This window comes from Manacus candei, unplaced genomic scaffold, assembly GCF_025592945.1.
Source record: "Manacus candei isolate 608988 ecotype Guabito, Panama unplaced genomic scaffold, ASM2559294v1 h1tg000017l, whole genome shotgun sequence".
Lineage (NCBI taxonomy): Eukaryota > Metazoa > Chordata > Aves > Passeriformes > Pipridae > Manacus > Manacus candei.
Genome location: NW_026138065.1, coordinates 7,119,110 through 7,138,942, shown reverse-complemented (window position 1 = coordinate 7,138,942; position 19,833 = coordinate 7,119,110). Strand labels below are relative to the sequence as shown.

Genomic DNA, 19,833 nt, shown 5'->3' with positions numbered 1-19,833 from the left:
ACCACATGTTTTCTGTGGGGACTGTTATATAATTTGTGTTTTCTGCAAAGACCAGAGGAATAATGATCTCAAGTCTGGGATGAGGCAGCTCACCAGCCACCAGGCAAGGATACTGCCTTGTTTATGTCTGGCAAATGGGAAAATGGATAAAAATCCTTCAGATGGGCATCGTCCAAATTCATTTCACTGGAGCCCCAAAGCACTTTCTGTAGTCTATGTAATGTGACACCCATGCCATAAAACTGTCTGTTTTACCATTAAAATCTAAAGCCTTGGCAATACGTGTCCTTCCAAGGTAGAGGAGAAGCTAATAAATAGACCAACATCTCCTGAAGTGTGAAAGAGCCTTTTGAAATCTGCTGCTAAATCATATGGTGATAGTTATTGGGTGATGGGAGCAAGGAAGGAACTTGTCCTGCTTGTGAGTTGGAAAAAGGCTGGTTTGCTTGGTTGGTGTTTGCAGAGCTGCAGAATTGACATGGGTTTAGAGCTCTGAAGCCCTTCAGACTTGTTCAAATCTAGCCTGTGGCCCAAATGGGCTTTAACCTGGACCTCTTGCCTCTTGACCAAGACCTGTCAGGCAGTCACTTAGATGGGCAGGTATCCCAGTTCAGACCAGAGCCAAATGATGAGCTGAGGGAGGCAAAGGCAAAGATTTTATTCCCACCTGATGTGATGCCTTCAGCAACACCTTTCCTTTATATGTGGGGAATGCAGCAATGTGCCAAAGCCAACTCCAGAGCGTATTGCATTTTTCCTCTGTATAGGACAAATGTGCCTTGGGGTGTTTTTTGAGGCTGTTCACCTCTCACTGCAGCAAGCCTTCGGGAGCTTCCCTTTTCCCTGCTCTGCACCACAGAGAAACCAGCACTTTTCTCACTGCCTACATTATTTCCTGCTCTGAGAGAGTGATGCACTCTCTCGTCAGGGGCCATTGCTCTTAAAACTGTGGAGGTTTTACCCTTGAAAAAGATATCAAGTGTCCAACTCCTGTTGAGGGGGGAGGAGGGAGAGAACAGAGAGCAAAAAGCTCTATGAAAAAAAAACCAAAACACAAAATAATAATTTCTGAATTGGCATGGAAATGTTTAGCTTGCCGCTTCTCTCTTGGCAAGTGTCAGAGAGCAACAGTTAAGCAGGACAAGTCTCCATCTCCTATGCTGGCTTTGGATCATGGCAGCTATTTTGTGCCTTCTGCTCTCTGATATTGGCTAAGCCAGGCATGTTCTGGCACCACCTGCCTTTCCCCGCAGCCCTGCAAGGGAGGATGCAGTGGTTCAGGCTCAGCTGTCACCACCAGTTTGTGGAGCAGGGCTTTGCCACCTGGGCAAGCCCATGGAGGAGGTCTACAAAAGGCAGCCAAGAAAAGAGAATCTTGTTATCATTAGGCTGGAATGCCCTCTACCATATGCAACTCCCATGAAAAAGCTTACACAGCCTGCCAGATGAAAATTATGGAAATCCCGCATTGCCTCAGGCCAGCAGACTGTCCCAGGCAGAGGAAACCACGTTTTGCACCAGTGTCCCTGTGCCAGCCTTTACCCAGCCCTGCTGTATACCTCAGGCCCCATATGAACTTTCTCGCAGCCAGTGGGCCAGCTCCTGATCAGCCAGCATGGTCCTGCAGCCAACCAAAGCTTCCAGGATGTGATCAGGTGTAGGATTCCTTACCCATCTGAAATACATTGATTATTTTGGGTTTAATTAAAAGTTACCTCACTGTATGCTTAAAAAAAAAATAAATCTACTCTGTATTTCCTTGGGAAGAATTTCTAGGGTCATAGAATTTAGAGCTCAAAGGTTTACAATCCTAGCAAGATAAGGTAGTATAATAGCCTCCACACTTTATGGGGAGAGCTTATGAAGAGGTCAAAATGGCTTAGTATAAGGGTCCTTTACTTAAAGTTCCTGTTTGAGGAGAAGTAACATCCTAAATCTTCATAGCCAGCTTTGACATAACTATTAGGTTCTAGGGGTTTGGGTTGTTGTTTTTTTTCCCCTAGCCTCAGTGGGTTTTCTACTTTCAGTGAGTCAAAGAAATGAATCCCGAAATGAATCTCAAAATTAAATTGTGTCTCTGCCCCAGGCCTCTGGCCATGTGGTGACATTGTATGTCCTGTGCCTTTGTAGGGGCAAGCGATGCATCATTATGATCATCTTCTCTGCAATTCACCTGGTATCACTCTGTTCTTAAATTGCTGACACATCTGTGAATGGCCTCCTGTCTCCATGAACCTGAGTGGGTTCTGCCATTCCTTTTATCTTCTCTCAGTCCTCCATCTCTGTCACATAGTGCTGCCTTGTCCATGCTCCAGCAGCACTGTTCTCAGTTAAGGCTGGAGGAGAAGTCTGTAACCACATTGTACTGGATGTGTCTTGGGGGCTGTGTATAAGCAACATCACTGTCCTAGTGCCTGTGTGATGTACAGTGGTGAAAAGGGCCAGCTCAACCTTAAAAGCACCTTAATAAGAAACTACAGATAGCTTTGCAATGAGCTCCTAGGGAGGCTCACATGCCTTGACTTTGATGGCTTCACTAATCTGCCAAAAAGAACTGGGAAACGTCTCTTGGGCCATTATATGTTGCAAATATATGGAAAAATTGGGAAAGCAAGCTACTAACAGGACATAAAAGCAAGCCAGGCATTGTTTAGAGGATCAATAAATAAGTTTTTCATAGAACAAGTCATTGGTGACTAGATGATTTTACTGGGTGGAGACACCAGTTTCAGAACAATTTTTTCACTGTGGAAGCATTTCAGTGCCCCGGTACCCTCACAATAACTGCAATCCCCATGACAGATTTCAGGTGCAAAGCCCTCTTGCTAGGCTACAGGCTTATTTAGTATGCTGATAGTGTTTGTTCCTGTGACTGACCTCCTCTGCAGACCCCTTCATGCCACTGCAATGCTGATTGTCAAGCAGACTTGAATGGGAGCTCCCATTGTTTCAGCCTTGACAGCAGAAAAAAGAGTCCAGTGGATGCAAACTCTGCAATGCCAAGGCTTAGAGGCTGTCCAGAAACTTTTCTGTGGATTTCACAACATCTTAATGGCTTCACATATAACCTTCAGAAATATTCTTTGAGCCTCTGGAAACTCAGAGCTACACCAGCCCCAGGGCTGCAAGAGTCACTAGCAAGGAGCCAGGAGCCAGCTGTTGTCTTTCCCATTATTAGGTAATTGCCATGCCTTCCATTATCCTTGGAATCTAGGAGAAAATGCGGTTACAGTTACTGTGTCTTGCTTGACTCCCTCAGTGCCGCTTGTTGGGTATCGTGAGGTTTCCATCAAACCCGCTTTAGCAGCAGGCAGCTTACTCTTAAATAAAATCAGGCAGCTGCCATGACTCTTTTCACAGTTGTGTCCCTGGGCATCCAACTAAAGCACAGAGATGGGAGCGAGCTGGGCCACTCAGCATGGACAGGCCCTGAAAGATAAGGTGGGTAGGAGCACTGCTACTCCTTTGCACCACCGTGAGCTCTTGTTTCAAGCAAGCTCCAAGGGGCAGATTCTGAGGGGCAGTGCTGAAATGGCACAGAGCATCCAACAGCACCACTATGGAGTAGTCTGCAGAGCACAGCCCAGTGAGTGGGGTGGCTTTTGTGCTCCCCCACCTCTTCCTTATTGTAGCTACAGTGAGCAATTCATGTATTGAAAAACTAAATATAGGAAAATGTCAAGGTTTTCTCCCATCTCCCTGGTTTCCTGTCATTCAGAGAATGAAGATGAGCAGGAATGAGAAAGGGACAGACCCTGCTCCTTTTAAAGTGAGTGACAAAGGTCCCCCAGCGCTGGAGGTGTGAGACTTTCTCTCTGCAGCAAGCCCCGAGTCCCACACACAGTACCGATGCGTCTGGCGGCACTTCAGTCTCTAGAAGATAGAAATGGAAATATGGATATGTGCCAGACACACACTGCTCAATAGGTTTGGCTGCCAGTTGGTTGGCATGAGCTGCAATCTGACGCAAAACATGGGTGCCAAACCTATGCTATAAGTGTCCACAGAAGAGACACACATAAATGAATATGAAAATGAATGCAGGTTTTCTCCCGAGACAAGCATGCATTGGGGAGGGACCCGTTTTGGCTGTCTTGAAGCTTCTCCGAGGTCAGCATTTGCCAGAATTGTTCTTGGGAGTAGACAGGACCTCCAGGCTACCTACTTGTTTTTGGAGATTATGAAAGTGGTCTTTGAGCATTGTAGAGCATTCATGTAGTCACAGCCAGCAAAGCATTGCTCAGTGGTTAAATAGCAGATGCCAGACTCCAAAACTGCCAGATTGGCAACTGTCAAGACTGCTAACATATCATAAAATGTAAAATCCACAGATGGCCTTTTCTAGAGGAACTAAACATTAACTTTGTGTTCACCTCAGCGACTGGGAACTGAATTTTCTTACCCTCATCCCTCCTCAGCAGCTTCCAGGCAGCTACTTCTACCAGCCAAAGTGAGGGTGAGGTCCTGGGACCCTGTTTTGCAGATGGATGTGGGAGAGGAACATCCTTTAGCGAGAACTTCCTCTTCTCCTGGTTTTCCAGTAGTTGGGGAGCTTATTCAAGACCCCATAAGGAAGCCTGTCAGATTTCCATGCTAAACCCTCCCCTGATTTTTAGTCCAGCAAGTTTATGGTTTCAAAGACAAGACTTGGTCGTGGATAGGGCATTGGTTTACAAGAGGCACCAACAATTTCAAGCAGGCCTCATAAGGACACCAGCCTTTTGATATGTGTGAGCCCCCGATCTCCCTCCATGAGTGAAACCTTTCCTTGCTGTCTTGCCCCAAACCTTAAGTGAGGCCTGTAAGGCTCAAGATCAGATCATGAGTGAATTGATTTTGTTTCCAGCTCATCTAGAGTGCCTCACCATCAGTTCTGTCTTAGACACAGGCTAGGACTTGCACTAACCCATTTTTCTGGTTTTGTCACTGTAAGGCACTTTGGGTTTCTTACTACTGATGTGGCTGCATGATAACAGCAATGAAGATAAATTACCTCAAAAGTAGGCAATAAGCCTTTTAGCTCTTTAGAGCAAAACAGAGCTATTCTGAAGAGCCCACAGACAAAAGAAATGACTGTTTATCTTCATTTACAGCTACTGTGGAGTGGCACAACATGCAAATTCACTGGCCCAGGGGCAACAGCTAAGGTAGTACTGCAGTCATAGGGCTTGCTGTGGAGGGGGGAGGACAAGATTCTCTCCTCCCCACCATCAGCCTTTGCCTCTGTAGCCACCTCAATACTTTTCGTTCGTAAGAGCTGGTCACCATAAATGACTGCATCTCTCCTCTGTGACTGCTAGCTCTGCCACTGAGCTGTAGAATAAGATAGAAGGACTATACTAAATTCTTACCAAACTGTTAAACAAACATTTAGATGCATAGCACCCTAATATGCCCCTCCTAAAGTAGGGGATATGAGGGAATCATCTGCCAGCACACGATGTGTCTTAAAAGAGATTTTAAATTATTTCCTTTCCCCCCCCCTTCCCTATGAGAAGTAAGGTTTGCTGTTTCCTTCCAATCCGAAGAGACCACTGTCCTTATCTGGGCTTACCCAAGTGATAGTGGGCATGTGATATTTGCCCATAGAGAGAGAGCATATTTACATCTAAGTCCTCTAAGTGAGGCACCCTCTTAATGATCAACAGGGAATGACACAAAATGTGAGCTGAAGGCAAGAAGATATTGTAGACACCTTAGCAGCAGCTCAGGAGTCAGCTGGACCTGCCACTATTGCCTCGCTGAGAAAGAAGCATGTCTTGACACAAGACTCTTTATAACTCCTGTGTTGTGTTACGTACCTGCATGGTGGCCAAGGGAAATCTGACACAATTCCTAGAGATTAGGAGGAATGCCTAAGAACACGTAATTTGTTTGGTCTCAGATTTTTCCGCTGCTCACAGACACAGACAGACCAATCCCTGCTGATGTGGGGAGGCACATATGCATAACCAGCTTATGTAAAAGCCTGATTAATTCAGGCCTATGACTATGTTTTCTGACTGTTTCTGGACAGCAGCAGGGAAGAAGTTAATGGTGCTCTGATGCTTGTAATATTTCTGTCATTGCTATTGAACCCTGCAATTCCTGACTGTTTTCTGGCAAATTTTCTTCTCAGTAGTACTTGCTTGGTAGAACCCCTTTGGTCATTTTATTTTCAGGTTTAATCTTGCTTACTCTCACTATTATAATTGCATGTCCTCCTGTGGGTAAAAAGCACCTTCTTATCTGCCACTTCATGGTAGGAAATGTCATGAAAGTTTCTCATTCAAAGTGAAATAGTCAGGAGGAGGAAGCAGATATATTGGTAAGATAAAAGTAAACATTTAATGCCACTATAGTTTGATTTTTTTTTTCCAGACATCATATTTTTGACAATGTTTCACACCTCAGATACCACAAAAAGGATATTTTTTAGCCAGCAAACAATAAACTTTACAATTTTAATGGCAAAAGGCTCAATGCATTTGTTGACCAACTTGAAAATGGCTGTGACTTTCCACATTTTCAACTTATCCTCATGCTGTTCTTTCTTTTTTTTCCCCATAAAATTTAGTTGATAAAATATATATATCTACCACTGATACAGCCTCTTCTGGAATTGCCCACTGGTGGGACCAGCATAAGTTCTATATCTATCAGTTTCTCTCCTCCTTAGCCCTATTTTATACCACTGTTAAAATGAGAAAGAACATAGCCACAGACAGAGTGAAATGGATTTAGCAAACATACACTGCAATGCATAGCACTTAGATAAGCATTTCCAACCATCATGTGTAAATAAATTATAAAATACAAGCAACTCTATAAAACAAGAACATCCTGAGTTTACAAATAAATTATATCCTTCATACATAGAATATGATGTGGATGTTAGTAACCAGCAGTTTCAGCTATGGGAGGGAAAGAAGTAAAACGTAGAAAAGTTAGTATCTATGCATACATAAAACATATATGTATGTGTGCTACATGTAAATACTCACACACATACATATACAATATAGAGGGTGAATACATCCATATCTATATTATATAGAGAATATGTAATATAGCTGAAACTGCCTCAAGCACCAATTTATTACCATTATTATAAAGTTCGCTCAATACTTAAGTAGGACCACTCAAAGTAAAATGGTTTGGGTTGTGTTTTATTTCCTGTCCAGGAGCATTTGAAGGTAGTTTGAAATATTATGGCTGAATGCTACTATTTCACTTTCAGTACCTCCATTCTTTGCAGAATCGTCATGCCCTTTGTGAGCTTCAAAATGTTGCATAAGTGAGCATGAGACTGCTATTTATGAAGTTGGTGGCAAAATCCATATTGACTTCAACCGGGTTAGTAAAAGAGTGCTATGTTTTCAGGGAAAACAGATTTTTCTTTTTTTTCTTTTTTTCTTATTTTCTTTTTTTTTTTTTTTTGAAAGGTTGCTTGAGAAGGAGAAAGATAAAGACAATAATAAAATGGTTTATTATTTCCAAGAGCAGGTATGGAAACTCTGATAACCCTGGGATGAGCACACAATAAATGTGAGAGACAGAGAGAGATTATTAACTTTGCACTGACAAATCATTCACAGTTTTGTTTGCTATAGTTATTTGGAAACCTGTTTCAAATCTTATGATAGCTAGCAATGTCCAGCCTTGTATCTTCAGAAACTGCTGTGTGTTGCCAATGCAAAAGCCTGTGGAGTAACAAATCAAAGACCATGAGGACATCAGGATTAAGCAAGGTATGCCACCCATCCGTGGAATTGAGAAAAAGTGCCTCTCCATATGGTCATCATCCACTCCTATCAGTGTTTAACAACACCAATGCTTTGATCTCTGCAGCGAGCTGGTGTATCCCTGATGCTGTGCAACCATCCCTCCCATCATATGAACTGGCATCAGAGGGTCATTCAGCCTCTGTTTTATAAGAATGGAATTTCCTTCTGCAGTGAAGAAGCTTCAAGTTATAATTTTAAAGCTATTAGGACTAGACAGAAAGCTTGATCTCATAGACCACCAAGAGTCCAGGTTCTCACTTGATGTAACTATGCTGTATTCTTCACACATATGCAGAATTTATTGTATTTAACAGCTGAGATTGTAAAATATCTTGCCTTAAATTCATGACACCCTGAAATACAGAGTAGTTCATTTGGAATACTATTACAGGCCTCTAGATGGGAGCTGCAGCAATTGGCTTTGTAGATTGAAGAAGGTGGGGAAGAAAGGACTTTTTAAAGCAGGCCTTAAAAGTGTTTCAAGCATAAGTTTTCTCTGTAGTGTTGCGTGAGTCACCTTCTTCCCGGTGAATGCAAGGAGAAAGGTTTTGTAGGCACTCCTTGGAGGAGGAAGGGGGAGTGGTGGTGTTACCATTTGTGAACACCTATGCCACCTCCCCACAATAATGTGTGTGGGGACTGTCTCAGACTGCTTGCATATATACTTCTCTGTATGTATATACCCTTTGTTTTTACAATTATTTTTAGTTCATAAGAAAGATGCAACAAAATCACAAACATTTATAAAAGGTAATGTTTGTAAAAGAATCTGTATTCTTCAGCTGTCATCACATTTGAATTCCATGCCACAGATAATAGTCCCCATACTTCAAGGTGGACTGAGCCTATCCTGTGAGCAAGCATGAGACTTGCTGAGCATTATTTCCAGCATCACTCCCAGTTTTCAGCCTCTATATCTTTCATCCTTTTCTGTACATTATCTGCAACTCTCACTTAGCTTGCTTCATGCCAGAGGATCATGCCATTGCTTGTTACCACTTACTGGTTTATGTACCTGCATGTTTCAGAAGTTATGTTTTATGGCAGTGGGTACTCAAGACTGAATCAAAGTCAGCAGATGTTCAGCAATAGCTCTGTGTGTGGCCCTTATGCAAAATGAGGGGATATCAAATATGTAAGAGGAGAATATTTTGCTACAATATAACAGCACAGTAAATACCAAAAAAAAAAAAAAGGCAGGTGGATGAATTTTCCTTTTCCTCGCTATGGGAAGGTTACACTGCTGTAACTCTCCTGACTCAACACAACTGTGCTTCAGTTTTACTAGCGCAGGTGAGATGAGAAGAGGCCCAGTAAAGACCTAAGAAGGGAGAGCCCAAGTACTGGTTTGCTCCCTTGTCTCTCTATAAAGTAATACTTCGGATTGCTTAGATCTGAATGAATTGACAAGGAATCAGTTTGAGGCAAATACAAGGCATGCATGCCTAGAGAAAAGACTTGTGTCACTATGACAAACATACCAGGAATTAGGGCTCTCCCATATCCTCTAGGACACAAAGTGACCCAGCACCTGGAGCCAGCAGGGGTGTGACCCATGGCTTTCTGCCTGCTGCAAGAGCTCACACAGACCAGAAGGATGTCTGAATCCAGATTGCAGCCAAAGTCTCCAGTCTAAGGCTACACTTGAATTTGTGGCTATAAATCAACTTCTGTCCCTTGTATGAATAAGGCTCACATATGCAAAGATGAGCAGTTCCCAGAATAAGCCTCAAGCTGCCCCACAGCTGCCCGTGCTGGAGAACAGTGGTGGGGATACGGAGCAGTAGTGCTGTTCTGCAGCTGTCACACAACTCGACAATGAAGAGCTGTGATCTCCTGTCACACATGCAAACAAAGAATTAACCTTCAAACCTAATTACATTAACACTGCTGTTTGCTACTAAAGCTGTCCCAGGGAAATAAGATTGATTTCTGAATGTGCAAATGATTAAGCATTACATTAATGTTGTTCCTTGTGTATTTTAGGCAACATGATGCCTTTTAAAAAATCAACATAAAAACAGCATTATGCTGGCAATTCCTTAAATAATGGGACTTCCTGGATGACTTGCAGAAGTGTATGGGTCTTCTGTAAAATGCTGACTACTGCAGACTAAGATCCATTGCATAATAAGGTCTTGATGCTTTTAATTACCTCTTTTGCAGATATTTGAAATATAATAATAGAAATACTGAAGTAAAAAGCTATTTTTGAGAAGAAAACATTTTATAGTGTTCAAATCTCCACAAATTTTTCATTCCTCTTTTTCCATTAAGCCATCACAATTCTTAAAAACATAGTGGCAAATTCTGAATTGCAATGACAGAAAGTCAAGAAAGAGAAGATGAGTATGGATTTTAGGATATGAATACTAGTATATAATGGGAGTGTTAATGGTCACTTTAATCAGGTCCTCAGAAATAAAATATTTGTAAGTACTATGATTCTGCTAATTAGTACATAATTTTCAGTAAGCAAAATTCATCCTTGGCATAATCCGTTTGGTTTCAGGAATCAATTTTGGTCCATCATGGTAAGCAGAGCGAACATATGCTCTTACTGTTTTAAGTAATGGCTAGGTAGACATGCTGCTTTCTATGCGTCCCAATCTACAGAAGTACCAAATCTAGAGTCAATGAATAATTGAGTTAATGATGAGGAGGAATATTACATGCAATCGATATTTTACAATACCTCTGAAATGTGTCCACTCGATTTATAGAAACATCACCACTCCTGCATAAGTCCCAGACTGTGTGTAGGGGCGATTTCCTTGGCTCTCTGCAGCTGTTTTTTTTTTTTGTTTGGTTTGGTTTGGTTTTGAGTTTTTGGTGGTGGTGGTGGTTTTTTCCTTTGAGAGAGAAGGGGATATGTCTTTAATTCTTACTTGGAATAAAAGTTTCATGATAAGAAATTGGTGGGGAACAGAGTAGAAACTGAGTTACATGTAGGACCTTTTTTCCCCTCCAAGTAATTTTATAGATTGTAAGAAGAATCTTCTACAAAATCCAGTGACAGCGGTAATAGAATTAATAAGATTTGTTATTACTAAATAAAAATAAAACTATAAAAATGTTATTTCTATTTTTTAAAAAAGCTTTTTTTTTCTACCTAACCACTAGAAAATCTATCAGTATTATTTTTCCACTGGAACTTGCTGCTTGGGATATTGTAAGATAGCATTAATATGATGTTGCAGGTAAAAGAAAAGTTGCACATAAGTACAGCAGTAAATGCATTTTGAGTATACATTAAATGAGGATCTTATTTCCTCATAAGCAACAGGAGTGTAGCACAAGTGTATGTGAAAGAGGAATTTCTGTGTATAGGCTTATTTCAATACAGAGGAATAAGAAACCTAATTCAACAAAATAATTCTTCATGCTCATATGTAATTAAAATGCAGATTTTGCACATTTGTTTATAAAACACAAAGGATTTTAATTCCCACATACTTTTTTTGTAGATAAAGAGGCAAACTAGTAAAACATCTGGATGTGCATTGAGGCACAGGCCCCTGTCCTTTCGACGTCAATGTGAATTTTGCCATGGCTTCACATACTGGAGGATTAGTGAAGCAGATGCCATAGCCAACATACTTGAAGTGCTATATCTACTCATTTACTTTATTTCCAGATATACCAAGCTAAGTAGAGCCTGCACTTCTCAGGTATGTCTGTGACTATGGACACACTGGGCCAGGGATCCAAAGCTGCCAAAACACGTTTTGCAGTGGTATATGTCATAAAGAGGTGAAGGTAAATTTTATCAGTCAGAGCCTGAAGAAAGAAATCACAGAATAATCACTCATTTTTGGACTGATAACTGTTGGAATATTTAGCCTAAAGGATAATTTTTCAGCAAGTTATTAGCACCAGAAAAAGGGGTTAGGATAAAAGTACCTTCTCATTCATAACTCCAGCCAGTACAAAGCAAAAAAAATATGAAAAAGAAAACAAGTTGGGGGAGTTGGATCAAACCGAAAAGATATTTACTTCACAGTAATGTCACTTCTCCTCTCTCGTACATTGCAAAACCTACAGGCTGGGAAAATTCTCCAGCATATAAGAGAGTACAGAAGACATATAAGCAAATCTTACTCTCTGCTAGAAATACTTTTGTGTCATCTGGGAAAGTTGAATTTCTCTTTGAGTGGCCTTACTCTAGTAACAAGAAAAGACAGTTAACATTTATTCATATGTTGTACTGATTAGGAAATATCTCTACAAACACAAGTTACCTAGAAACAGCAAGTCTGAAATAGGAGAAAACACCAAGAGAAAAACAAGCTGTAAATACATTTCAAAAGTGTATTTGTTTTTTTTCCTTTTTCTTTTCTTGACTAGCACCATCTGTACACAATAAAGTATGAACATAAATGTTTGGATAATAAAGATTTGCAAGGCACTTAAACAGTTTTTCTGGATAGGTTTTCTTTTAATGAACCTCTCAGTGGAAGTCCTACAACCACCTTTTCTCCTTCCTCCGCTAATGCAGGGAAAGAAGGGTCTTCTGCCAGCAGTTCTTATTTACAGACATATCCTTAAAGGTTCCTCAAAGTGCTCTTTTAGGCTAAGAGAATCAACAACCTTATATCTCCATTTTTCATGCTTGTCCCGTTTTTTCTAATACTAGACCTCTGTATAGTATAGCAAATCTCTCATACACACAGTTGAGACTTGACTCCAACCTTCATCCTCATTCTTTTGTCTTTGGGATGCTACTTGGAAGGGAAAAGGAGGATGGCAGAGATGCACATTGAAATTCTCTTGAGGTTCATACTTTATCGGCGTCTAGAGGTGATGTCAAAACAGGTGATCATCATAAGATGGGCCTTGCAGAAGTTGACACGGTTTTCCAAACGCTCAGTCACACATTCCAGGGCCTCCAGGTATTCCAGAGAATCCAGCTCAAATACCTGCTCCAGATCAACTGTGGGAGAAAAAACCACACAGATAGGAAAAGTAAAAAAAACAACAACAGTGATTGTTGTTGGGATAGTCAGAACTCATTCAAGTCTTCAGACCCATCAATATACAACATTATTACCTCTGGCTTGCCACTGTCGTTAAAGGTCGCCTTTTCTGCTTAATGGCTATTAAAATGGCACAGTGTCTTGCCCATTGTGAAAAATACTTCTAAGCTGCATGGGATGCTTTCTTGAGCAATATGCTCTGCCATCCTCACCAGAGCTGCAGATGGCTTTTGCCACACTCCATCACCCTTAAGCAAATATTGAGTGCTAAGCATGTACTGACTTTCTCACACATTCTCCTGACCAGAAGCAGCTTTAAATAGATCCTCTGTCCTGGGAGAACAACTCCTTTGTTGAATTCAGAACTCGGAACTAGAAACCAATCCCTAGCCTCTTTGTTCCTCCCACCTTTCTCTGTTCCATATGATTCTCACTAGAACACTCAAGCATGGCAAGGGAAGGCATACACATCAAAAACTCCAACTTAGGTGCCCATATGCTGCCAGAGACCAGCCAACAGCAGCTTCCATGGAAGCCAAGTGTGAGATATATTGTCTGGGCCAGCACTTCTCATCTTATCTAGTCCCTGAGGTCTTTGCAATCCTTGAGGCTTTCTGCATTTACCACCCTGGAATCAGAAGCAAAGGCATCACACTCTAAGTGAACAGCACTGTATAGTAAATTCTTTGCTCTCTTTAAAGTTGTCTTTTTTTACTTTTCTTCCTTAATAGTGTTCCTGAAACCTATACTGTGGCTGTTTTGAAGGATGTACCAATCTAGGGTCAACTTAAGGCAACTGTCAAAGGAAGAGTTAGGATGCTGTAAGAGAACACACCAGCCAGCCTCCTTTAGCTACATGCCATTATCCTAGATAAATTGCATATTGTGGCTTTTTTTCTAGAACTTTTTGATATGAACTTGTCTGCTTGCTCATACTAAAAACTGTTGTATAACTACCGCAGCACTCTTTATGTTTTTTCCTTTGAGGTGCTGAGGCCCTTCTTCATTTGAATGTGAATGATCTTTAAGCTCTCTGAACTTTACATATATAGTTATAAAAAATGGGCCAAATTCATTTTTCATGTAAGCCCACTGGTGCCAAGGGACAAGTTTGCTTCACAGTGTTATTTTGTGGTAGAAGAGCAGATTTATAATATTGCTTATACGTTTGAGTGATCTGAGGCCAAAAAAAAAATCTCATTTTCAGGAGCTGTGGACTGAAACGCGTGAATGTTAATCTACCAATGGCAATATCCACCACTAGAATGCTGTACCATTTCAACATTCAGCTCTCAGGCAAAAAGGATTGTTCAGTTCTCCTGTAAACATTTAACAAGAATTATAGGAACTAGTTCTAGAAATACAATCAGCCTAAAACTTGCTCTCAGGTTATATGTTGGTTCATTTTAGTTCACAAACATAGTAGCTCACATCTCACTCTCTTACCACACATTTCTGCTCTCCTCCACCCATCCCCCATTATATAAACCAAAGGAAACCTATGAGTCCAGGCAATAAAAGGATGCCCTTACATTCACTAAGCCATTTATTAGGATCCAGCATCAGGTACTGTTTTGTCACCTCCAGTTCTCTCATTAACCATTCGTACTTGGCCTTGACCTCAGCAATTCTCTGCTGGCGATGCTCCAGGATTTTCAGCTTGGCATTAAAACATATCACCTCCTGCCAAACAGGAAAAAGAAGCAAGGAAGGAATAGATGAAGAGGAGAAGAAATATTCAGATCCATTCAGTGAAATGATCTTCCAATCAATAATACTGACAATGAGCCATTTATTCTGGAAGCATATGAATCACTGCATGAAATCCATTATCTTTTTTATTTTTATTGCTTTTGTTTGGTTTTGATGTTTTCCATCAGTGAGCTTTGGAGACTTTGCAATGGTAGTTAATAATAAACCATAATAATTAATAACAGGCAGCATCTTGAAATTAGATTAACTGCGGTAAAACATTTCTGCTTTTTGTCACCAGAGTTTGGCTAAAAAATCCTAAGCTTTTGGGAGAAGAAAATTCATTGCTTGCTTTATTAAAAGCCTAAATACACCCTTGTGCTTGGCACATAAGAAATGCAGTAGTCATATTTTAAAATAGAAAACTGGTAGCAATATCAAATTTAAAATATCCTTAAACAAAGGCAGTGTGTTATGAAAAGCTCTAGTAATCCACAATCATTAATAAAGATGATATATTTTCTGTAAAGATATGGAGCACAGTGACAGCACAGGGTGCAGTGCTGTCTGTGGACAAGAAGCCTGGCCTCATGTGACTTCTGAGAGGTGGCAACCATCAAGACATGCAGCAAGTGACTCCACAGTGAGGGCTGTGCTACCCTTGCCAGTCTGGAAGCAATTCCAGTAATACAACTATCCTCCTTCAGGCCTGTGTGAAGGTCTCAACACTATTCCACTTTTTTCTCTATTAACAAATCTGCTGTGTGGGTGAAGTGCAGTGGAAAACCCACCACAGAAAGTTTCTCCAAACAAAACCATGTCTGAGAACAACATCACGAACTGCCTAAACAGGTGATAAGAGGTAGGAAGGAAAAGTGCCTTAAAATAATAATAAAGCCTGTATCCATAGTTACTCTAAAATACTCAACTTCAGATACTCCTTCCAATCTTCCATATCAAGAGCTGACCCTTACAATTTACACACTCCAGGAGATCACACAGATTGCACTCACCTTGCTGTCCCCACCTCGCCGTCGCTGGAGCCTCTCCACATCATCTATCTCATAGACTTTGATCTCAAAGGGCTCCCCCAGGCCCCTCTGCCCACTTCGCAGTGGCCCATCCACCCAGCGGACCCCGGGGCTGTTGGCAGGCTTCCTTGCTGGGGAAGTGGTATCCAGTGATAAAGCCGGAATAAGCCTCCGTCTCTGTGAACCTGCAAATGCAGAAAGTGCCATAGCATGTTAGCAGAGTTACTGCCTCTCCTTTCTGCCCCATCTGCAGAGAAATCTACAAATTATATATATTTGACCTTTTTGCACACAGAAGAAAATGGACAGAAAACCCAGGGAAGCCATGGGAGCTGTAGCTGCAATGTGCTGTACCCACTCCCCATGAGTCAGATCCTCATGTATTCTTTGGTGTCTGACTCCAGGATTTGATATTCAGAGGGCATAAGTACCCTAAAGTTTACAGAGCCTGTGTCTGCTCCCCTTTGCTTAGGTCTCGGTGTGTACAGGTGTGCCAATGAAGGATCAAAGCAGCAGGCTGGAACAGCTTTGTTTTCCTGTCTCTTTACTGGTACTGACTCTTACAGTTGAAGGACAAGCATTAGCCAGCCTCTGCAAAGACCACCTCCAGGAGAGGTGTGGGTTTAGGTTTTTTTTTAATCACAGCACGAAAAGCACTGTGATACCCAAGCTCTTTCACTATCCTGGAGTTGAGTGCCAGAACATCACCATCTTGTTCTTTGCATAATAACACTGTAGGCTGACTAAAGCAGCAAAGCCAGTAGAGAGGACAAAAATGCTTGTAGTAAGTACATCCAAGCTTGGTGGTTGCCACCAGACTCACATTAGCCTTGTCTCCATTCAGTAGAATATTCTTCCAAAACATTTCCCATTTACACACTTTCTGTGGCACTGATGATGGGCCAGACAGAAGCAAGAACAGGCTGGCAGGTAGGTTAGTCACTGTGCCTGCTTCAATACTAGTGCTCGTGCACGCCCATCCTGCTTTATAATACCAGTGCAGTGGATGGGAGCGCTGAAAAAGGCATCTGCCATGTGAGTTGCCAAGTCAGGGCCTAAGGTAAAGCAAGGAAGAAAATGTACGTCACTGGCCTAACGGCAGGGGTAAGAAAGCTGAACATGAGGTTCGTTGGAAGAAAGCACAAACAGACACACAAAAAAGAAAAACAACTGGTTGCATTTCCTTGCTTGGTTTAGCACAATCAGAGCAATGGATGGGTTTGCAAAAAAAAAAAAAAAAAAAAATTTGCAGCTGACAATTCCTGCAACGTCTCCCCTAGGAGGCAGCAGGAATAGAAGGGATGGGAGAAGCCAAAAACAAAAGCTGGAGCCAGCAAGTTTGAATGAAACTATTAACTGACTCTCTTGGCTGCAAGAATAAAAGTGATGCTAGCAGGGAAGAGATGCAGAATAATTATGCAGATTTTATTTAAAAAACAAGATAAAACCGTTTATAGGAATATCCCACATTATATTTATTGAGACTTGAATGCAAATAGTTTCAACATGTCTGTCAACTTGGTGCTTCAATGAAAGCAAAAAAAAAAAAAAGAAGAACACCAAACAAAACCCACCCAAAACAAAAACCTCCAAATATCTATTGATTACCTAGTTTTCAAATTTGCCAGTAACAAACCATTGTCGAGTTTCATTCATTGTAGTCTGTTTCTCTGCTGCTTTTGTGAACTATCACATCTTGTCCCATGATTTCTGAGTGCAGCAGTCTGTGCTAGAAACCAGCAGTTGAAGACCCGTAATTAACCCGTAAATGTTAGCTCTAAAATAGATGAGAATGGTCTATCTTGCTATCTGTAAAGCGTAGTCTACAGAGCTTTTAGTTGAATTCATCTGAGATAATTGGATGCAAGAAAAGAAGAGCACAGCCAAAGCTGATGGACAGAGAGCTCTGTGTAGTCAGGGAGCTCTACAAGGCTGTTTTATAACAAACAGCCTGAGATCTGGACTGCCCATCCTGTGACACCTATAATAGTTGTATTTACTACTCAAACTGCAGCCCAGCAAAAAAGTTCATGCCAGAACAAATGAAGCCTTACAAATACTAGCAAGTAGGAGTTATTTTAGATCTGTAGTACCAGTCACTGGAAGACAATGTCAGTATTCACTTACCTTGAATACATTTCAGTTAATCTCTAGATTAAACTGCCTGATCAAGAGAAGAGTCAGATCTTGATAAAAGAAAAAGCAGGACCTGACCCATTACCACAGATAAAAACTGAAAACAATGAGAGAAATATAGTTTGGGAAGACGTCAACAAACTGTAACGCTAAGGGTGACTCTTGTCAGCAATGCTAGAGAAAGGTAACCAAATGGTGGGAGCAGCTGCATACTTGAAGGGAAGTGAGACTATTAAATTTCGTTACATGCAGGAACAGATCCTGCAACAGGCTCAGGCCCTCCTGGGAAACAAACCTTCCGCTTGCTTAGATGGGAAGGGCACTGAGTATAGTCCTACTGTCACTCAAGAGCAAAATGAATTTAGGCATTAAATACATTTTAAAATATTTTTTAGGGTTTTGGTGTCCCACAGGAGCAGTCTTTCAAATTTTGTCTGCGTGTAAAAGCAATCTCTTTGCTGTTTCTCAACTTTTAGACTCGGCAATATCTACAAGCATCAGATCTGACCTCCTGTTTAATGCACTGAGTGCTGTTAATTCTTTTTATTTTCTGTTCCACATTGGTGGTCACACTCCTCTCTTGACATGCCTACAGACTAGCTCTAGCATTTCCAAGAAGCAGTTGAGCAGACTGGAAATTCCTTCTGCCCAGCTTTCCACGCATGGCTGAATTATGACTAAGGTAGTGCCTTTTTCTGTGATGTTTGATTTTCTTCCCCTTTTCCTCACTGTGGCTGTTAACATCACCTGCTTGTGCAATGAGGCACTTTCAAACCACCCCACTGGAAAAACTACATCTCTGCCCAGAGACAAAGCCCAGGTCTGAGACTCTCTGGGAATGCAGGTGGATGGCTCCAATGCACCTTGCCATGACAACAGCATCATGCTCCTACTTGGAGCAAAGCAAAACAGATGTCACTGGGGTATGAAGTACAGGGATGATGGTAAATATTTTCGCATTTAATTCTCATCCATATATGTTTGACTCAATGAGAAACAGAAGCCTGGGGTCTAGAAGGAGGGTTCCAATCTGAGGCCTTGTTTAACAGCACTTGTTTATCCCTTGGTGGAGAGGCAGAGAGGACTACAGTATGGCAGGAGACATTAACTCATTATATTTTTCTGGTCAGAGCTCATGCCTGGATTGCCCATGGGTTATTACAACAAAACAGCTGCTGGCTCTTGGTGCACTGAGGCAATGCAACAGGGCAGAGCCACCACAGGCTACCCAACTCCCCACTGTCTGCCCAGGGACTCCTTTGGGACACAGGTCTCCAACTGTGTGAGATGCAGAGAGGAAAGAGAAAGAGAGATGTCTTTTTATCTGAGCCTTGAATGCTGACTCAGGATGATTTATCTGAGGTTTAGAGTGCTTTGAGGGGAAATTAAATGAAAGATCTTCATCTTTCCAGTAAGGCAAAACCATATCCAGTTTGTTCTAAACATGCACTAATTAATAGGCTTTTTATTAGCCCAGGTACAGAAAATAACAGTGTCTTTTGACAAGAGACTCCTGCCACTGACATCTCCATTTAGCCTCTGTTTTTTTTCTGATGTTACCTTAATTGGGATCAGTAAGGAGATACAGCCAAAGCAGAGCTTCAGGATGAGTGTCACAAAGCAGCTGACAGCTTGTTCATCCGTAACAACACACAGACACAACAATTAAATTGTTAAAATTAATACAGTTTTCCCTTTATATAGAAAATACCCATTTGAAGTTCCAGATTTATTGGGAGCACTTGATGGAACTACAATCTCATCAATTTTGACTGTATAATGAATAAAATGCTTTGTAGAAATTATATCACACTGCTCCCTGGACAGACAGGGAGCTCAACAGGAGCAGCTCTCAGTATGTCCCTCCCACCTCTGCCCCACCTCTGCCCCACCTCTGCCCCTCAGCAAACTGGCTGACCCTCCTGCCATGTAAATGGGATTAATTTCTCCATTCAAAAAAGAAATTTATACCAAAAATCAATCTTAAATAAATCCAGTAAGATGAACCAAGGGCAGAATAACCACATGTTCATTTATGACCATGCAGCATGTAAAGCAACATGTAATTTGCTAAATGTCTTGAAGGATATGTTTTTCACTTAGTTTGAATTTATCCACACTTCTGAGCCTATCTGGAGCGTGAATAACCATGCTATGAAATAGCCCTCAAAATGTGCAGGATACAAGATTTGCTTTTGCAATAGATCTGTTGCTCTACCTTGAGCTATAGGT

The 19,833-nt window shown here is 41.3% G+C and overlaps 2 protein-coding genes across 3 annotated transcripts in view; both read right to left on the bottom strand.

Annotated features, from left to right (window-relative positions):
• Window positions 1-19,833, bottom strand: part of CNST (consortin, connexin sorting protein) — a 668,223-nt gene that overhangs the window by 465,864 nt on the left and 182,526 nt on the right. The window lies entirely within an intron of this gene.
• The window catches only part of KIF26B (kinesin family member 26B), a 285,789-nt gene continuing 276,463 nt past the window's right edge, over window positions 10,508-19,833 (bottom strand). For both annotated transcript variants that reach the window (XM_051783303.1, XM_051783306.1), the window contains 3 exons: window positions 15,448-15,650; window positions 14,275-14,425; window positions 10,508-12,699 (listed from right to left, as the gene is read on the bottom strand). In XM_051783303.1, the coding sequence (XP_051639263.1) occupies window positions 12,551-12,699; window positions 14,275-14,425; window positions 15,448-15,650 (503 nt within the window). In that variant the 3' untranslated portion in view covers window positions 10,508-12,550. The remainder of the gene's footprint in view (window positions 12,700-14,274; window positions 14,426-15,447; window positions 15,651-19,833) is intronic.